At 40.9% G+C, this 19,911-nt stretch overlaps 1 protein-coding gene across 1 annotated transcript; it reads right to left on the bottom strand.

Annotated features, from left to right (window-relative positions):
• Positions 1 to 790: 790 nt before the first annotated feature.
• On the bottom strand, positions 791 to 18,599 carry LOC111234892 (lysine-specific demethylase 5B-B-like). The gene is made up of 28 exons (XM_022763090.1): positions 18,170 to 18,599; positions 16,635 to 16,712; positions 16,026 to 16,148; positions 15,760 to 15,930; positions 15,189 to 15,245; positions 13,524 to 13,679; positions 13,269 to 13,362; positions 12,896 to 13,014; positions 12,140 to 12,298; positions 11,784 to 11,903; positions 11,537 to 11,695; positions 11,148 to 11,329; positions 10,839 to 11,001; positions 10,619 to 10,738; positions 9,778 to 9,972; positions 9,287 to 9,468; positions 8,963 to 9,087; positions 7,686 to 7,836; positions 7,458 to 7,572; positions 6,006 to 6,361; positions 5,061 to 5,199; positions 4,541 to 4,720; positions 3,482 to 3,643; positions 2,876 to 3,361; positions 2,696 to 2,780; positions 2,345 to 2,553; positions 1,994 to 2,260; positions 791 to 1,028 (listed from the first exon to the last, which is right to left on the bottom strand). Exons 1-28 carry the CDS (start codon positions 18,320 to 18,322, stop codon positions 891 to 893), a joined length of 4,644 nt encoding a protein of 1,547 aa, XP_022618811.1. The 5' UTR covers positions 18,323 to 18,599; the 3' UTR covers positions 791 to 890.
• Between the last annotated feature and the right edge of the window lie 1,312 nt (positions 18,600 to 19,911).

Consider the following 19,911-nt stretch of genomic DNA (forward strand, 5'->3'; position numbering starts at 1 on the left):
TTTCTTTCTACCATGTTCAAGTCAATGCACGAGACTTCTCCATAGAACAAAAGGGCTTTATTCCACAATATAAACTTGTAACATCTTCAGCTACCCCCCAGTCCTTCCCACAGTCACATTTACCAGCTCACATGCTGTGGATGTACATGTCAGCAGAGACTTTTTCCTTCGGCCTGCTGTATTTCGACTCCACAGCAGTGAACCATCCACCCCTGTAGCTTTCTGTACATCACACCATCGCTAAAGCACCAACACAACTCAGCGGAGATCAAACCATTGAAGTCAATTCAGACAAAAATTATTGCTCAGATAAATAAACCTATTCTACAAAAAAATGGGAATAATTATATTAAGATGCATGTACTAAACACTGGATTTCAAAGGAAAAAAAAGTTATAGTAATTCTTTTGGGGATAGGGGATGAAAACCTTGACTTCTGTCCCCTTAGCTCTGGTTTAACATGCAAGGAAGTTCCAGAGAAGATAATATTACCCCTTGATTAACCCTCTTTACTGGGTGCACCATGTTTAAGACTCCTTTGCGCCAATGTAATGGAATCCCATGCAGCACACGTCACATCCTGTGTTTTGTTTTTTTTTTTTCATTTAGACAACCACAAACAATTCAAAAGAAGAAAGAAATATATATAATATATATGTAAAAATACAAAAAATAACTAAACATTATAGTTCTGGACAACAAGTCAAAGAGGAGATAGCACCGTTGTTACAAAAGGGTCAGACAGACAAGACAGGGGTGAGGAGGGGGTGGGGGGTGGGGGGGGTGGGTACAGGATCAGTGACACATCCAGACTGGTGGCTCCAATAACGGGCTGACGACAGACAGGCCTCTTCAGCCATTCTTCTGAAAAATCTCCGCTTTCTCTTCATTTATTTCCTCATGTGTCCGTCGTTCAGTGTACACCTGACACAAATGTAGTCCTCCTTCTCCGCCATCTCAGCTGTAACACCAACGCACACTTGGTGAAACCACTGGTTACAGCTGCCGTCACACTGAACCCAATCCACCTGCAGGCAAACACACAGAAGATGGTTTCACTATGACAGAGTATGATTTAACATTAAACCTGAAATAACAGATTTTTCCTGCAGCAGGAAAAAAAAAAAAAAAAAATTGTAAACAAGTTGATATTGTGAACTGTTGAGCTGTTTATTTACACATCCAGAGAGTTAAGTTTCAGGCCGCCTCATGAATCTAAGTCCAATGTTCACTCTCTTTTAGCTCTGATTCTGGTCGCCACCAACTCCTGAAGAAAACATGTGACTGTAGTTGCTAAATGCTCCGCTACTCTTTGTTCGCCAGCTAGTCTCGAACTCTGTGTGGTGCCGTTTGGTGTGGAGCAGGTAGTGAACAGTGGGTTTTAAAAGCTTTTATGCTGAAAACGAAGCTATGAGATCAGTGGGAGTGAACCAAAACAGTGACGTTACAGCGCCATAAAACTGCTGAACAACAGCTGAAACACATTGAACTGCTCAGTATGAGGGGAACGGCAGAGTCGAGTGATAAGTCTCTTTGGGTGCTTTGCTGCAAGTGGATCCTTGTTATTTGTTGTTAATATAAAAATACTGATTACATCCACTTTAAATGGTTAATTTAGTGTCATCAAGTTCTTTATTTGAAAGTTCAGTTTCTTAAATGATCTTAAAGAATAGGTTCACAGTTTTTTCAAATTCGTCTTCATACCCGTATGTACTCTCAAACAGTTTTTGCTGTAATCATTTCTCCTGTTCATGCTGGCCATTAAAAGATCCTTCTTAACCTGCTTCTTGAAACAAAGAGGTAATTTATATTAAGGACTTTTAAGGACTCTTCAAATAACACATAGAATGTAATTTACTACCTACAATATGACGTTCAATTATTTCTCAAGAACATGAATTTATTTTGGGTGGTAAACTGTCCTGTCCTGCAGGGTAGAGATAAACTGTATGTCAGAGGTTTTATTGTGCCCTTGCAGTGACATTTTTCTCACCTCATCTCCCTCTGGCAGCTGACACCTCTCTGCTGGACACACAGCCATCTCCTCATCAGAGTCGTCAGACTGGGAGAAATCCGAGCGTGGGGAGGACGAGGTCGAGGCTGGTCTGCGCTGCAGGTTCTTCTTATTCATCTTCTGTCTTTTGTGAGAGTGTTTTTTGTCCTTCAGCCTGCGCTCTGCATCTAAACCTTCCCTCTCCAGATGCCGCTTCGTTTTCTTTTCTGAGCCAGTCATGGTTTCCCTCATGGCGTTGACACCATCCTGAAAATAAAAACAACACAAATGAAAACTGATATTGAGGCAGTTATTATGTTATGTGTTTTCATAGATTCTCTTTGTTTGTACCTGGTCCAGTGGCAGATTTTTTCCCTGAGAGTTAAACTGCATGTGTTTGTCACAGTCTGTGGACTCGTCCTGTGGTGGCAACATGCATCTGTTTATGTGCTCGCTTGTGGCTCTGTCCAGTAAAATGTGGTAGAGGCTCTGAACCTCTGGCAGAGACACCTGCAGCAGGAGCCCCTCCACCATCAGCTCCTCCAGCTCCTGACTCAAGCCTGTCACACAGAAAAACACCCAGAATATAAACAATACTAATCTAAAATGAACAATTAACCACAACTCATGTTTTCAACCTATCTACAGAAAGAGTTTTCTTCATTTAGTCACTACTGCAGCTCAGAATATAATGACACAGACCCTGCAGTGGTATGCATCTCTGTTCGGTGTAGAAGACAGTCTGAGAATGGCTTGTCCTATTCCACTCTGGAGTCAAGCAAGGAGCCTGTAACACACACATCAAATCTTACAGTTAACATCTGCAAATAATACATTTTCACTGAACTGCAAAAACAGTGACACAAGCTGATGATGAGGCACCTGAGTGTTGTTGTGAGTGTCATTGCTGCCTGAAACCCAGCATGTCAGGGTGGGAGGAGTTCCTGGTCTCTCTTCCAGCTCTGGTAGGTTACATGTCTGTGAGATCTGCTGTGTTCGGTGCTGCCAGTTAACTGTCCTCTCAACCAGGTGGTGCAGAGCGTCGCCCTCCGGCAGGCGCACTCCAATGCGCCGCAGAGACGATAGCAGGGAGAGGACTTTGTTCAAGGGTGGTTTTTCTGATCGCTGGCAATACGGACAGAGCCATGGCTGTGTTTCGCAGGAGTCTGATGCCTCTCTGACACACACACTGTGGAAGGCATCCCTGCAGAGTTCACACTGCAGCATCGCACCCATGGGTGCCTTCTGACAGACACACACCTTTAGGTCCATGCAGTCTGCTGTGGGAAGGAGCTTTGACTCATTTGCTGCCCTGAGATTAGAGAAAGCCTCCATCTCCCGAACCTGCAGCTCCTCCAGAGTTGCCATCTGGTGAACAAAATGAAGGCAGATTGAGAACAAGTCAGTGTTAGTTTGGCAATTACATCTACTCACATAGTCCCTTATATATTTGTGTTTGAAGGCAACTGCTGGAATGGCCACACTTACCGCAGAGGTAGAATCCTTGGTCTCTGAAAGCGCTTTTTCCACTTCAGTGAGAGTGTTGAGCCTCAGCGTTTTCTTTTTGTTACTTTTAGGTGATTCTTTCCCTTTCTTGGCCTTCCTCTTTGGAGAGCGTACATTTCCAACTTCACATCTTGGACACAGAACCTGTGATGAAAAGAATAGCTGTGAGGCTTCTTTTGCACTAACAGGCCCAGAGAAGTAAAGGCAGATGTCCACCAGCTCTGCTACCTTTACACACCAGGTCTACTTTTGCTGAAACAGCTAACATCTCTGAAGCCTGAAACTGACTTGTATTGGCTATATTTATTTGCAACTGACTTAAGATGAATATCTGATGATGCATTTCCTTTGATACAGACTTTGTCTTAACAAATATACAGTGTTTGTAATTAGTGAGAGAGAAAGAAAGGAAAAAAGCAAAGGGAAGGAGGGAGATAGAAAAACCTCTGTTCTGTCCCGTCCTGCTTTCTTTGATAACACATACTTTGTTTTAAGATAGGCAAACTCATGACTTAGTTGCTCTCATTTACTTATTATCTGCTTCTGTTGTTGGACAAAGGAACCAGAAAGAAATAGTGATTAAATCATGGCTCATTTCACACTACTTGCTGATGCGGTGCACATCAGATCCTTATTTCATTATACATAATGATGTCATCTGACAAAATTAACATAATAACAGGTTTGTTAGAGTATGAAAGCAGATGTGGTGTGTGATCAGCTTTACAGACATTTAAAATGGGTAATCACAAAGTTAGGTTGTCTACAGCCACTAAGGATCTGTGACCACATCGACATGTAAAAGTGTGTTCAATATTCTTGTAAAACACCACAAATGGTGATGAAACAGCTCTAAATTTTATTAGAAATGTGGCGGCTGAAGAACAGGTTAAACTTTTCCAGTGCAGATTAAAATCCAGAAGGAGCCGGGACATAACTAGGACACGATGCAGCTGGATACAGTGGATGTAAGAAATAAGCTGAGCTGAACAATGACAGCCTTATGGTCTTAATATTCGTTTCAAATTTGTGGGATTTTACCTCCAGCAAGGTAAGAGTTGAGTCTTTCTGAAGAAAAGTTGTAGCTGCAGATTCTTTCCATTCCTGCACTTCTACCATTAAAGACTCCAGCCTGTCTAAAGGTTCCAGGTGGACTTGAACGGCTTGTCCACGTAGCACCATGTCAGAGAGGCTGTCCACCATCAGTACGCAACCACTGGCCTGAAATAAGCAGATTGTTTTAGTGTTGCAATCACTTTCAAATCAACCCACACAAAGAATAACACCCACAGCCCCCCCCCCCCAGTCATGCAGAATAATGAGTGCCCTAACCTGAAGCTCCTCTGCTTCTTGGAGCCACTCTTGGGCCTTTCTGATGGTGTCCTTCAGGAGCAGACAGTTTGGGAGGTAAGCGGGGATGCCAGATGCTTTCTCAGCAGCAGCACTGAGGGTTTCTATGGAGTGTGGAGGTCTGATGGGCAGTAAAACACAAATGATATACTGCAGGTANACCCCCCCCGGCCCCCCCCCCCCAGTCATGCAGAATAATGAGTGCCCTAACCTGAAGCTCCTCTGCTTCTTGGAGCCACTCTTGGGCCTTTCTGATGGTGTCCTTCAGGAGCAGACAGTTTGGGAGGTAAGCGGGGATGCCAGATGCTTTCTCAGCAGCAGCACTGAGGGTTTCTATGGAGTGTGGAGGTCTGATGGGCAGTAAAACACAAATGATATACTGCAGGTAATAAACATTGACACAATACCTGCATCACTTCCAATTGAACATTTATCTATAACAAGAGCTGTCATGGTATTTTCTTCAGACATCCTCACAGGAAACTTTCAAATTGTTGAACATGTCCTGTACACAGAGTTTTTAACGGATATTTTAAAGCCTACCGTTACTTTTAAAATCAAGACTGAAATATAATACAAGTCTCGAGAGGTGTCAAACATCTTCTGCAAAATACTAAGCTGCAGTAAACTAAGCATGGTGAAGGAACAGAACGCTTTTAGAAAATGTAGAAATTTAAGCCCTGACTTGAAATTAGTTTTTCTGACAATGGAGAGAAGAGATGCACATTCCTGACAGCCATGCCATTAAAAGCCTTTGAAAAGCACTTGTGACAGTTAATACTGAACAGCACTGAGTACCAATGGAATGAGGGCAGAACTAAATATGATGCTCACTTTTTGTTGATCTTGTTGAATATTCTAGCAGCAGCATTTTGCACTAGCTGTAATTAAAATGAAGCAAAATCAGGAGCACTGACGTCATATTACATTATAAAGTTACAATAAGTCAGTGCAATTACCTGGACAGAAAGTTCAAGCTTTGACTGGTAGAATAAAATTACATTAAGGAAAAGATTGGTCTTCTGATTAAATCTACTGGTAACAGAGCATGAATACCTATCACAACTATCACTTCCTGTTGATGTTTTGGATGTTTTTTTTGACCCTATGGTTTTAAATGCTAATATCATCATGGATCAGTCGATGCTGCTCTCACCTGGCTTTGAGGAGACTGCTCGCCTTGTCCTCCCAGTGCTCGGACACAGTGAGCAGCTCCTGAAGACGTGCCATGGCTTTCTCCACGGAAGGATGAGGCGACAGGCCGACCCCCTGGTCGATGAGCCTCCTCATGGTCTCCAGAGTCAGGGTGGCAGGCTGGGTGCTGGCCTGCTGCACCGCCTCCAGCCAGCGTGCCTGCTCCAGCCTCACTCTCAAGCGAGGCAGCTCTGGCAGCTCCACGTCAAAGTCAAAGCTGACGTCTAACAGGCTCTGGATCTCAGCGACGCTGGGAACTTCATCTGCCAGGACCTTCTCACTGTGCTGCTGGAAGTCTTCGATGCGATTCAAGAGTTCCTGAAGGAAGAAATCAATCCAGACATACAAGTAGTTAAAGTCTAGTGATTTCTGTGTTATTCAAAATCACATTCATTATATCACACAGAAATATATGCAGTAGTTAAGCCCAATTTTAACCCTGAATTTGAGCTGAATGTCTTCCAGATTGGTTGCTGTTTGAAGCTCAGTTTGAGGGGTCACAATGCCAGATTAAGTGTCTGAACGCTCAACGATCTGGCTGTCGGATGATCGGCTAGGTTTCTGGCTTGTCTGAAGTTTTGGTTGGGCGTCTGGCACTTTAAGCAGTTCCACGGTGTCAAAAGATCCATTACAAACTGTAGTGAGCATGTGAAGAAGTATTTTAGATGTTGTGACCAAAAGTCTTGATTGAACCTGATGTGATATGAAACTGCACTTTGTAGCAGAACAGACAAGTGGGACAGAATCTTATAGGCAATTGCAGCTCCATTTCTTCTTACTTAGAACTTTTGATGATGATACTTTTTTGTCATCATTGTTGAGGAGGCAGCCCTTGTTTGAATAAACTTTACTGCGACTGTTCATGGGCAGAACTGACTGACTGTGTGAACACTCGCATTGTGGCACACCGAAATCTAATCAGATCTACTCCACCTGGGGCACCTGAGTTCTTGAGTTATCATGTTCACAACAAAAATCAATTAGCCAGTTAGCTCATTAATTAGCAGAGATTTTCCATACCAACACGTTTGTCTCTGCATGCTACATATTTGGTATCAATTTGAACTTATTAGCTTGAAGTGCTGCAGTTACAGCAATTTCTGTGAAATTATAAATTCTCTCATTAATATGCAAATTTATGCAGAAAGGTGCTCCAATCTAATCAGTCTAATCATGCTCCATATCGGGTACCTGTGGTGTAAGTTTCTATGCATCGTTTTGAATTATCATCGTCACGTGAATGTATCTACAGAGTGAGAGATCATGAACCATGACAACATAATGTCCCAAATGCCATGTAGCATGGTGGCAGCAGGACATAACAAAAATGCACAGTGTTTGCGCAGCTTTAATTAAAATAAATGTAGTTTTATTGTGGTAATGTCACAGGACATGTTTCTTCTCCTCAGCCTACCTTCAACATGGGCGCCTGAGGGAGACTGCAGGAGAGGTTATACAGCTGCCTCACAAATGAACTCAGCTCCTCCACAGTCAACTGGCTGCGTGATTTCCCACTACCACACCGATACCTAGCGGAAGAAAAAAATAACCCCATTAAGGCACTAAAACTATTTCCAGACATGTAATTTGAAAACAACTAATCTATGCACCTATCTGATATAGCAGAGTGTATTAATGGTACCTGGTCTGCCTCTTGCCGTTCAACAGCTGCTGTGCCACGGATGAGCACTTCTCTGCGTCTTGTGTCACCAGACGAAGCCGACGCAGCAGGTCGTTGTCAGGGAACACCTTAGACTCTGATTCACAAAGAAGGGAGCGGAAGACTGGCAGACCTGAGGAGAGAACACCTGGTCAACCATAGTCTGACACATACAGAAACATTCATAGTTTAAATAGCCTAACACATTGCTCAGCAGTGCGTTCCAGTTGTTTTTCATTTCATTTTTGGTCACAGCAATTTGTTCAGTTCTTTTGTAACATAGACCACACCACTGGTTTTGCACAGCTCAGTAAATCCTGTGGGCTTATAACTTATATTACTGACAGCCATTTCCCAATTCATGCAAGTGGTGCTTTAATTTTTAAATGAGTTTTTTCCTCCTTTCAGGAGCCCATTGTTTTCAGTTAATTTTAGTATCTTATCAAAATTAACTCAAGACACTTGAAACTTGCTCAGTAAATCTAAAGCTTCATAATGAAACACTAGTCCACACTGGTTTTTGTTAAAGCCACCTAACTTTAGAGTTTTAATAGTGTTAAAATGGTGGAGTGGATTGTGAATCCTTCCTGGTGGTGCATTCACGTGCTGACGACAGAGCAACCACATGGCATTGCCTTCATAAGTTATGATGTTTGGAAACTCAAGAGGGAATAAAAATAATCATCAGACATGAAGGTTGTAAAAACGGTCATAAATGTGACAGTTAGTTCTACTGAATGGTCCCTGAAAATCATTTTGTGGAGAACAGTTTTAGCTAAAACAACAGCATATAAACGCATCATTCCTCTACATAAGACTCAAATGTGCTGTATCATTAGATGATCACGACCAGATGACCTGTAGACTGGTTAGTACACAAAAAGTAGCAGAATAGTGATGCCAGCTAATGGTGTGAATACAACACACGTCACATTGTGTATGTTGTGTATCCACAACAATGTATTTTTGCTGCTACGAATGGGACATTAAGGAGCTGCTGTTGGTGGAGGTACCTACATACAGTAGGTGTGACAAGCCATCCCTCCTAGCTACAGTGTTTTGGTAGAAAGTGTATCTCCACCATGGAAATTAGTCCCACAATAAAAGATTGCTTTACGAGTGAAAACATAATTAACAAAAGTTTGCAGATGTGTGTTTTGGCTGACGAAGCACTGAAGTTAGTTAAGTTATTTGGCTTAAGCATGTAAAACCACGAGTAACTTTAATGCTTTGTTTTCTTATTTTCTCCTGCTGCTTACCTTTCTTCTTCTCCAGCTTAGCCTCTAGAGTCTCGGTCACACGGGAGGCCCATTCATCATACAGCTCAGCTCGCTGCTTCACAGCAGTCATCATGGGGAACAGCTCGTCCAGTGTGTATCTGTAACTGCAAGAGCAAACACAACACTGAAGTTATAGGGCACACAGTGGTAATAAGACACACAAATCTCCTTCAGCAGATTCAGAGTTTTCAGTAATAAAATATTAATTTTCCAGACATATTCATTACATTCATACATCTTGTACTCTGATGTCTGCACGAAAAGCTTGTTAACTGCCTCTGAATCAGATCCAGAGGGACTTACTTCAGTGTGTAGTTGGTGACGGGGCAGGAGCAGAGGTCGCTGATGTGGTGCAGACAGACCAACACTCCTTGGCTACAGGGACAGGTGACGGCAGACAGGTAGCAGGTGGTCCTGCACTTGGCACACTGCCGCTCATCATCCTGGAGGTGATCATATTTTGCCTCCTTGCAGTGTAACAACCCCTGAAGGTGTGACACAACAACAAAGGTGTTAAAAGCAATCCAAGTAAAGCACAACACAGAGAGTGTGTCTGCTTGAATGAGCATGATATTTCTTTGGACTTGTAAAGACATGTAATTGTTGTAAACCCTGCACTGTTAGTAATCAACGAAGCTTACATACAAATGACACTATTATATGGCTTTACTCTGAAAATGAAAAAGATGTAATTTTACAGAAAGATAATTGTGTGCACAACCTGTCTCTATTAAGGTTGTGAGCAGAATAAGTATAATCATGTGCTAACATAATGATAATGAGGATTATCTTACCATTTTCTTCACTTTCTCTCTCAGTTCCTGCTCCTCTCGGATCATGACGACCATGTCCTTGTGGACAGCTGAGGCCAGGACCACATCGAGTGTGCCAGCTTTCGAGGCCATGTTGCACACCATTTCATCATGGGAGAACACATTGTAACGGTGCAGCATACGATAGTGGTCAACACACCGCCTGCCAAGAGGCATCTGGTATCATAGATCGGAAAGAAAAGGGTTGTAAGGACAAATTATGTCAGGTCGAGTCCACAATAAAATGCAGGTAACCAAAATACGATGTCACAGGATTGGCTTATACATGAAATTCACCGAAAATTACTTGCAACAATTTTGATAACTATATGATTTTTGAGCAGAAAAGGAAAAATTTCACTGGTTCCAGCTTCTCAAATGTGAATACTTTCTGTTTTTCCTATTCTTTTGTTACAGCAAACTTAATATCTTTTAGGTCTGGGTCTGTTAGGTCTGAGAACTTGTGAAGGATATTTTTGACTCTTTGATACATTTTATAGACCAACTGATTAATTGAGAAAATAATCTGTAGATTGAAATAGCATATGAAATAATCATTAGATCCCACACATCTCTGAACATGGAAGTTAATCTGAATACTGATGCATTAAAGAGTAACAACTCATACCAGTACTTGTATGTTGCTTGGCAGCCACTTAGATTAACGGCTGTTTTTAGTGTTATGTTGTAAAATCATATATAATACTAAATTCTGTCTCTTACAAGGACTGCCTCTTTATGCAGGTAATCTTGAGGAAGTAGCTTATTTTCATAAACAACTGGGACGTGTCTTTAAGAATAACATAAATGAAGTGATGCATACCCAGTCCACGGTGCAGAAGTTGACCGCCTCAGCAAAGTTGAAGCCCTGATTGAAGCCACTGTGATAGGCTCTTGGAAACGTGATGACAAACTCACCAGCACACTGGTTTGTTCTGTAAATCTGAAGCAGAGGGGAGCCAAAAGAAGATGATTCATGTTCTGGATAGAGAGACCAGCTACTTGTTCATTAAAGTATCAGCTGTGTGAAGCTGTGGGCTTACTGGCACTCCGTGGGCCATCAGGGTGTTGGGGTTCATGATAGTGACCAGCTGGTGTAGCAGATCCGGCTGAGACTCGAACAGCTCTGGAGCCAGTTTCTTCATCACCTCCTCCAGCTGTTCTGCTGCAAAACCAGGAGCTCCATACCAGGTTTTGGGTTCCCCCCTTAAAGTAAACAAAATAAACACAAAGTTTAGTTCTACTGAGCCAAAAATGAGGAGCAAACAAAGTCCAGATTCTAGCAACACAAACTAAGGAAACACAAGAAGAGCAGCTGAGCTTTAGTATTAGCAGATGTTTTTCTTAAGTACCAGTGCAGGTAGTTGATGGAGTAGCTCCAGTGATCCTCAATGTGCCAGCAGAAGGATGAGAAGCACATGCCAACATAAAGCCAAGGCAGCGTCATCCCACAGATGTCAGCTGTCACATGAGTCAGGACAGAAGGGTTCATCATCGCCAGGTTGTTGAGGTTCCAGCCACACTTGAGGTATTTCTGCAAGAGGGACGACATACTTGGATCAATTACCCATGAATTATTGGGCGATATACTGCTCATACCACTTAATCTTTATGATAGACTCAAACTATCAAATACAGTCAAAAACCTATGACTGCATTATTTTGATTCCACAGACAGCGCTCTCAGGTTTCGAATACCTTATGTCAGAGGTATATTTAGAGTGTGTGGGGATCAGTTTACCTCATCTGCTGGGGAAACTTTTAATTTTCCATTTGGAATGGGGAATCCACTCCCAAACTCCTTTGAGGCAATATCTGCTCCGTATTCCACAGTGACATCCTCATCGATGGCTCCAACCAAACGCCAGAACTCCTTCTCCACCAGCTCTGTGGGTACCATCTGTAAAACACACGAAAAAGACTTTCAAATTTAAAGTACTCAGACCCAGAGAGACTAATGGGTTTATTTTGAAACGTTTTCTACTTACATGAACTGGCATGTTGAAGTAATCAGATTTGAATGCATCAGCCATTTGCCCAAATGCACGCAAGGAATAATCTCTGTATGCTTGTTCAAAGCCGAACGCCTCGTGAGGTTTGCTGCATTCCTGCATGTGAGATAAAAAAAAAAAAAATCATTGAACAAATAAGTTAAATGTGTTTTTGGAGTAATTTAATAACTTTCAAAGTCATTTCTATAATTTCTTTTTTCTCTTTTCTTTCTTATTTTTTTTTGTAATTATTTTTTTGAGGTAGACAGGCTTGTTGTTTTAATACCTTGCACGGCTCATTAACCAAGAGTCAGTTTGCATCAGGTTAATCAGACTTCGCAGTTCATCCTCACCTGAGCCAGACACTTGGGGCACCTCCAGTCTCCTCTGGGGACGTCGTGTAGAGGAGGAATCAGGCAGAAAGTGTGGTAGCTGTCGTCACAGCCGTCACACAGCAACAGACGGTCTTCATCTCCCCCACTGCCACACACCAGACACACAACCAGATCCACCTGGAGAACAAAAGGAGGAGTTTGTAATGAATCTGTTTCAGAGCCATGACTACAGACTGAAGTGACAGAAATCATCTGCAAAACACCAACTCACACCAAATTCATTAAATAGAAAGTGAAACCTACACGCATTAGTTTTAGCTGGGTGTACCTAATAAACTGGCAACTGAAGTTATTCTTGTAACTTTTATCTAATGAGAATTTCTGATTCTGAGAGCACTGAGCATGGGTTATGTAATAGTTCAAACATGTTTTAGAACAATTTGGACTTAATTTAATTCCTCCTGTAAATGTATGTTTTACCTTTTCTTTTATCTTTTATGTAATTACATGTAGCTTGTAATGCAAGTTTAGTTTTGCTGTTATTTGTACAGGAAGACTATAACCTAGATTACTAGAAGCCAATGGAGCCCTGTAATCAATAAACTTATATAAAATAAAAATTTTATTTATTTTTTTTTTAAACAATGGAAAAAGGAAATGTATTTTACTGAAAGTTGAGTGTGTATGACAGACGATGCATTAAACTATCCAGCCTATACGTATTCATTTTTGATCAGGAAATTTGATATCACATGCAGAGACTTTTCTACTTACTGGACTTGGAGGAACTTGAGGGATGAATTTTTTGTACCGTGACTTGGATTTGTCAGTTTCAATTACTGGTTCTTTACTTTCAACTGGTTCCTGTTTCACTGGAATGGGAATCTCTTTTTCTGCAAGACAACAGGAAACATGCTATCACTAGTAATGTCAGTGTTGTCACAACTGTCATAACAAGAAGTTCTGAATAAAACCCTTTAATTACTTTTACTACTACTACCACTTACTTTTACTACTACTACATTAATTAAATGTTTATATACTGTTTACAAAAGCTGAATATTGGTGGTTAAAGTAAAATGTTACTGTAAATACTGTAACTGACATCAGTATAACAATTTTTTCACTCTGGGATGTGGAGTCTGACCTGGTTCTGGCTTGGCAACAAAAGAACCCATCCTCCGCCTCAGGTTTGGCCTGTTGTCGACGGGCTCACCTGGTTCAGTCTTCACACAGATGGCCTAATTAAGAATAAATGAGAAGTGAAACTGCTGGCAACTTATAACTACTAAAATGATGATGTGTGTGGAAATGTGTGGAGAATAGTGAAGAATACTGTCTGTGCTGCTGGTTTCAGGACAGTTTTAACAAAGTGTGTGTCACTCTCTTCAACAACACCGACCTCACACTTCATGCGTTTGGCTCTGCGGGCACTGGGGCAAATGTCAGGTGCCTGGGCAGGTGGCCTCAGAGCCTGGTCCTGCAGCTTGTGCTCCTTGGTGTCCATGCTCTCCATGCCTCCTGTACTCTCCAGCAACTGGACTGGCTTCTGAATACACTGAGGGAAGTAATATGCCAGTTAAAGCCACAGTCACTGATAAAAAAAAGCTGTTGTGTGCCTAACTGGAAATACCTGTACGCTCAAATGCAGTAATCAGTAAGATGTCAAAGGAATATTATATAGAGCTTTTAATATGAATATGTAAACGCAGTCAAAATAGATGTAACTGTTTTAAACAAGCAGTGAGAGCGTACGACATCCTACAATTTAAAAAGGATCAAATTATATACATGTATGACATTATTATTACTTCAGTTTATCAGTTATAATAAAATGAACTGAACAAACCATTGTGACAGTTATAGGAAGTATCAGCAGCTACCACGTGTGGTTGAAAGAATGGGGCATACTCTATCAAAGACTGTAGTTTGTATTAAAAATAGTTTCAACTTAAACAGCCAGAAGAAAAAAGTGGCCATAAGAAGGATGTGGTTAGAACTCATCACCCCAAACAGAAAGTCAAGAGGAACATACCAAACCAGAAGTAGACAGACAGATTTGATCTGAGGCAGCGAAGGGCAGGTAATGAATATCAGACCTTCAGGATTTATCTTTGAGTTTTCTTTTTAATTAATTATAGGTTCACTTGACAAAGACAGAAGAAAACTGAAAATCTACTACAGTATTTTAACTGATACATAACTGTCACACAATGGCTGACAGCTGACTGTGACAGAAACAAAAGCATTGGGCCTCATTCACCTTCCATTCTTAGAATAAATTTCTTCTTAAAACCCACTTACACACTTTTTCAAAGATTCTGACATTCACCAAAGTTTTCTTATTTGGGATTTGTTCTTAGGAAAGAACAGAATCTACGTACACTCCAGAGCACTCTTACGCACTTTTGAGTGCTGACATGTTTGAACAAAATAAGTGGTTATTGTGTTTTCTTTGGTTCTACTAACCGCTCGTTTGCAGCTCACTTCCTGCAGCAGTATGTCCACTTCAGAACTACTAAAGTTCCTTTTGCGTTTTGATTCTGGTGCTCCGTCTTAAGATTTTTGCTTTGGCATTTTCTCAACTTTCCGTTACAGTATCTCTTTGTGACTACTGTCTGTGTCTGCACACGACCCTTCAGTCTCAGCCTTTTTATGGGCATTTTTGAGTGTTTACTGATGCTAATTAGGGCCAACTGCCACACACTTTCAATTTATGAGGAGATTGGCATTCATCAATCTAAGAACACAGGTGCGCCCAATTCTGCGGTTTAGGAACACATTCATGAATCTGATGTAGAGTTTTCTTAAGAACTTTAACAACTTAAGAAAGAATTAAAGAAAATACTTAAGAACATATTGATGAATGAGGCCTATTGTTTTTTTATGTTTGTCCCAAGAAACATGTTAAATGTAGACTGACGTGTAGAGGGAAAGACTGCTTGTTTTATGTTAATATCAAAATAAAATGGTTCTACGAAGGGTTAAATTCTGAAAAACAAATCCAGCCATAGATAAACATGCATTTTGTTAGCCAAGTGGCTTCTTAACCAGGACACAAACATACCTTTTCAAGTTCAGGATCAGCCTCCAAACGCATCAGTTTGGAAGCTGGCTCTGGTGCCTGAGGCAAGAGAGAGCTCGGGTAATTAAACAATTTAGAGTGACCTGTCCAAGAGGTCACACAATACCAATCCAATGACCTTGAATAAGCTCTCTTGCAAGATATTACTGAATATCAGGGTGCTAAAGCTATAAAATGACATACTAGACACCAGATGATAAATTCACACACCAGTATATTAGTCAAACAACAGAATTAACTTTAGTAAATTTGAAACGTTTGCGATATATAAGCTGTAGTTCAACACAAACATGCATAACCTAATAATGCATTTGTTTTATGATTTAAATTTGCCTTCAATGTTTTTCTAGGACAAGTGGCTTCTAAGGGAAAGACATATGTATTAGCATAATAACTGTTTGAAATAAATAGTAGTAACAAAAGCTATGGCTAAGCATTATTAGGTCTTTCTTCAAATATGAGCCACCCATTGCTGTATGCATGACAGCCATCTCTTTGTGTGTATCATCAGGAACAAGATGTCCTGTCAAAGTGATGCAAGTGTCCAACTCACCAGCAGGTTTGCTCCACTCTGAAAGAGATTGTAGGGATAGAGGATTTTCTCATAATGCCCTCGCAGGTGTGAGCCGACAGCTTTGCCAGGGGCAAAGCCCATTTGTAGTGCAATCTTGGTCCATCGCCTGTCCCGACAGACAATGTCAAATCCACCCTCATCTGCTACCAGCTGAAATGACAGTGAGTTACATTAATGTTGTAACGTTGGTTAATTGCATTTTAAAATATTTATAAAAATATTGTGCAGTGACGTCAATTATCAACCTTGTTTAGCTTATATAGATCCAAAATCTTCCTCTCTACATGAGGAATCTTCAGGGCACATCCCTGCAAATCCCAAAATTTGGCAATCTGGTCCAAGAAGTTGAGCTTAACTCTGGTCTGTGCCTGAGAAATGACATATAAGCAATGACAACAGTCAGCTACAAACAAGTTCAATTCAAGGAAATCAACGTAGACATGGAATTCAAGGCACTCAAGGAAAACCCAGACAGTCACTGGAGAAATATAATATGAACAGGCCTATACGTATCAAGAACTTATCAAGGAGTGTTGTGTCCATTTTGTTAAAAATAAATAAATAAATGCACTTTAAATTTAATTGTTGAAAAACTGTATTAAATGGCAATTAACCCTCATAATTGTCGGTCTAAATTTGAAATCCACTCTTTGTTACATAACATTATTACAAGGCAATAGTAACATTACTGTTCTCTGTTCCATAATTGTTATTATAAGTGTAGCCTGCCTACACCTAGTAATAACATTAACACAACAAAAACATGGAAATTAAATGAATCAATTTAGAGTACAAACAGACACATGTAGATATAGTCAAACAATCACTGGTATAACTTGACTAACAAAACTCACCTCCAGTTCATTGAGCCTCTGGATCCGAGGAACAAAGTGAAGTCTGTCCACATCGCAGGCAAACGGAGGCTGCCAACCCTGAACAGCAACAAAAATACAAATACAAATGAAGGTCATCACAACATCTAGCCTAGATAGTTTAATTATGATTTTCATTGTTGCATTGATAAGTCATACTGGAAAGTCTGTTTGTTTTTCCTCTCAAGACTGCCCACTGCCAAAGACTGTGAGCATTGTTTTTCAAAGCACGGATCTAAATTTCATAAATTTTCATAGTATTTACCCATACTGACTAAATTAAGCTGAAATGAGGTAGATTGGTTGCAGGTTTTAAAACTGATGTTAGGATCAAGTTTGGCAGAGAATTAAGGCCTGCTGATACAGAAAGAAGTGAGCAGTGAGTGAGCAAAGAGTGATCCTTTTCAGTTTATAGCTCACAAGATCAATCAATATTTGCCTCAATACCACGCACGGCCTAGCATGTACAATGACAAAACCCTGTCACACAAGCAGCAGAAACCCAAATTCTTGTTTAAAGTCAGTAGCCAACAAACCCCACTGGCACACAAAATGGCCAGATGGAAGACTCACTCACCAGCCCAGCTTACCACAAAGCCAACATGGAGGACAACACCCTACAACACAGGCTCATACATGAACAGTGCTTCATCTTCAAGAAACATAAATTATAATAATGTGCAGCACAACTGTAACGTTGCGTAATAAGGCGAGTTAAACCACAACTTCAAAAGGCCCAACTTGTTATTTAGCAAGTATAGTGATCTTTGTAATGAAATAACCCAGTGTATTCTTATCCAAAGCATGGCCCAATTTGTTTGACATTTGAACATAAAAGGGCTTATCACGATTATTTAGCCAGGCCCATGAAACAAATAAGAACTGCTTCAGTTATTCATTAGAAAATGCCAGTTTGACCGAGAAGTGATGGATCACATACACACACACACACACACACACACACACACACACTGGAGTACACTGGGTGACCCAACTGCATCATGATGCTCTTCAACAAATAACCCATAATTAACTGAAGGGCTGTCGGGAATTTAAAGATAAAAATGGCGAAGAAGTGTTAAAATGAATGTTTATTGTATTATGATATCATCATAGCCTTCTACGCAGCCGAATGGCTTCCGCATAGCCACCTATGTCAAAGCCGTGTGCTAAATTATGACAGGTTGAGCTGCTAGCTGTTGGTTAGCACACAAGCTAAGTGGCTCAATGACCGGACCACAGGGACTTTGTTGACACACGGTGAACCACGACTACAGTCCACTTTTAGCTAGCTGACACATCCACATTGCTGCCACCGAGCTCAAAGTCGACCAAAAGAGCACGACGTAAATAATCACAAATGAGAGCTAGCTAGCTGTGGCAGCACAAAGAATGAACATAGCCGTGTATCCGCCATGTTGAACAGTCCCTTTAAATCCCCGGGTCCATCTACAACCGTCTTAACGGTCAACTAATTCAGCATCCGCGTCGGTTTTATCAGGTTTTTTAGCACTCACCGGAGGCGGGCGGACTTTGCAAATGCCAGTTTTTTCGGCAATGGGACGGATCTTATTAATGAAGGCAAAAGGATCTCCAAATTCTTCCCAGCTGGGCTCGAAGACCGGGCACTCCGGAGGAGGCTTGAACTCGTCCGGCCGAGGCTGGCTCATCGTTTCGGACCGACCCGGTGGAGGCTCGGACAGGACGGGTCACTGCTTCCAAAAAAGCGTGGAGGTGTTGCGGTTCACCTGGAGTGTTTTGGTTTTTTTTTATGAAAAAGCCCGTCTGTTCACCGTCAGACTCAATGGCAGTCAGTCGACATCAACACCAGAGGAGGCAACACATACACACGCAGACACACACACACTCTCTCACACACGTACACACACACACACGCACAGTGAGGAGAATGTTCCAAGGCAGTAAGCACGTCCGCTCAAAAAACTAGACACCACACAGTTCTTATTAATGCCTGTGTGATTTATCAGTTTCCACAGTGTTTGGTGTTAAATCGACTTCTTAATAAGCAACAAGCGGAATACGTTTTCCATTTTCGTCAGTGTTGTTGTATAATAAATAAGTTGTGAATAGTTTCTTTTAATTAGACCCCGTTTTATATAAAGACATCATATTGTCACATTTTGATGTTTAATCTTCTCATAGCTTCAAACTGCAAATCTATACCTCTCTTGTAAGGCTGGATAACCAACCAGGCAATTGCACAGGGGCCCTTAAAGCCCAAAGTTTACTACAAATCTGTCCCTTATTTGTGTCTATCTGCCCTTATTGTTTTTATTTGATGTAATTCTGTTTGTCTTAACTTGACTTTTTAGGAGAGTCTTTGTATAAGCTTTCAGCTTCCTGTCTGTCCTGTACAAGCCCTTGTTAACTTTGGTTTAATGTATATATGAGTATATGTAGCCTACTGTAGGTAAAAGTATGTTTGTATACATGCAAGTGTCTTTACGAACATATTGTATGTATTTCTTATAACTGCATTTATTTTTAAGTAAAATATATCATTTGGTTCTACGTAATTGGATTAATCACAAATTTGCACCGCTGCAGTACAGAATCATCCCTGACAGCTTCTCCATCCTCCATCTCATCCTTCTGGTCTTGAGGAAGGATTCAGTGTCAAAAGCTAGTTTTATTATAGTTTATATTGTGCTCGTTTTTCTCTTTGTCAAATAATTAACACAGAAAACCTACTTTAAAGTAGTGTTAATCCATAATAGGAGAACTAATCGACTAATCTATCAACTAATCATTTCAGCTCTAGATCACTGGTCGGTTTCTGGGTGAAATAATGAAACTGCCATGTATTGTGGAGGTCAATAAAGGCTGAACACCATATGCTTGCCCTGGGGCGGGGCAGGTTAATCCAGCCATGCATTTTATAAAGACATCATATCATGAAATTTTAATTTTTAATCTTCTCACAGCTTCAAGATGCAAATCTATACCCCTCCAACCGGTCGCCCAGGGGCCCCAAAAGCCCCAGGTTTACTACATATCACTTGAGTTTACATAATTTGATTAATCAGAAGCTTGTACCACTGAAGTACAGTATATTATCAGCTATATTAAGTCTTCCATCCTCCATCTTGAGGCCCTGGTTTTGAAGAGGGACCATGAGCCAGAATGTAGGTTTAAGACTTTCATCATTTTAGTTTATGTTGAACTCATTTGTTGTATTTGTTGTTGCTCTTTTATTAGTATTATCAAATTGCTTCTATTGTTTCTGTGTGTCAAGTAA

This window comes from Seriola dumerili, unplaced genomic scaffold, assembly GCF_002260705.1.
Source record: "Seriola dumerili isolate Sdu_G_001 unplaced genomic scaffold, Sdu_1.0 BDQW01000468.1, whole genome shotgun sequence".
In the NCBI taxonomy this organism is placed as follows: domain Eukaryota; kingdom Metazoa; phylum Chordata; class Actinopteri; order Carangiformes; family Carangidae; genus Seriola; species Seriola dumerili.

Coding starts and splice junctions, on each gene's coding strand:
- LOC111234892 (XM_022763090.1), bottom strand. CDS start 18,322: ATGAGCCAGCCTCGGCCGGACGAGTTCAAGCCTCCTCCGGAGTGCCCG. Junction 9,973..10,618: donor ACTTCTGCACCGTGGACTGG/GTATGCATCACT, acceptor CTATGATACCAG/ATGCCTCTTGGCAGGCGGTG. Junction 9,469..9,777: donor GAGAGAAAGTGAAGAAAATG/GTAAGATAATCC, acceptor TCACACCTTCAG/GGGTTGTTACACTGCAAGGA.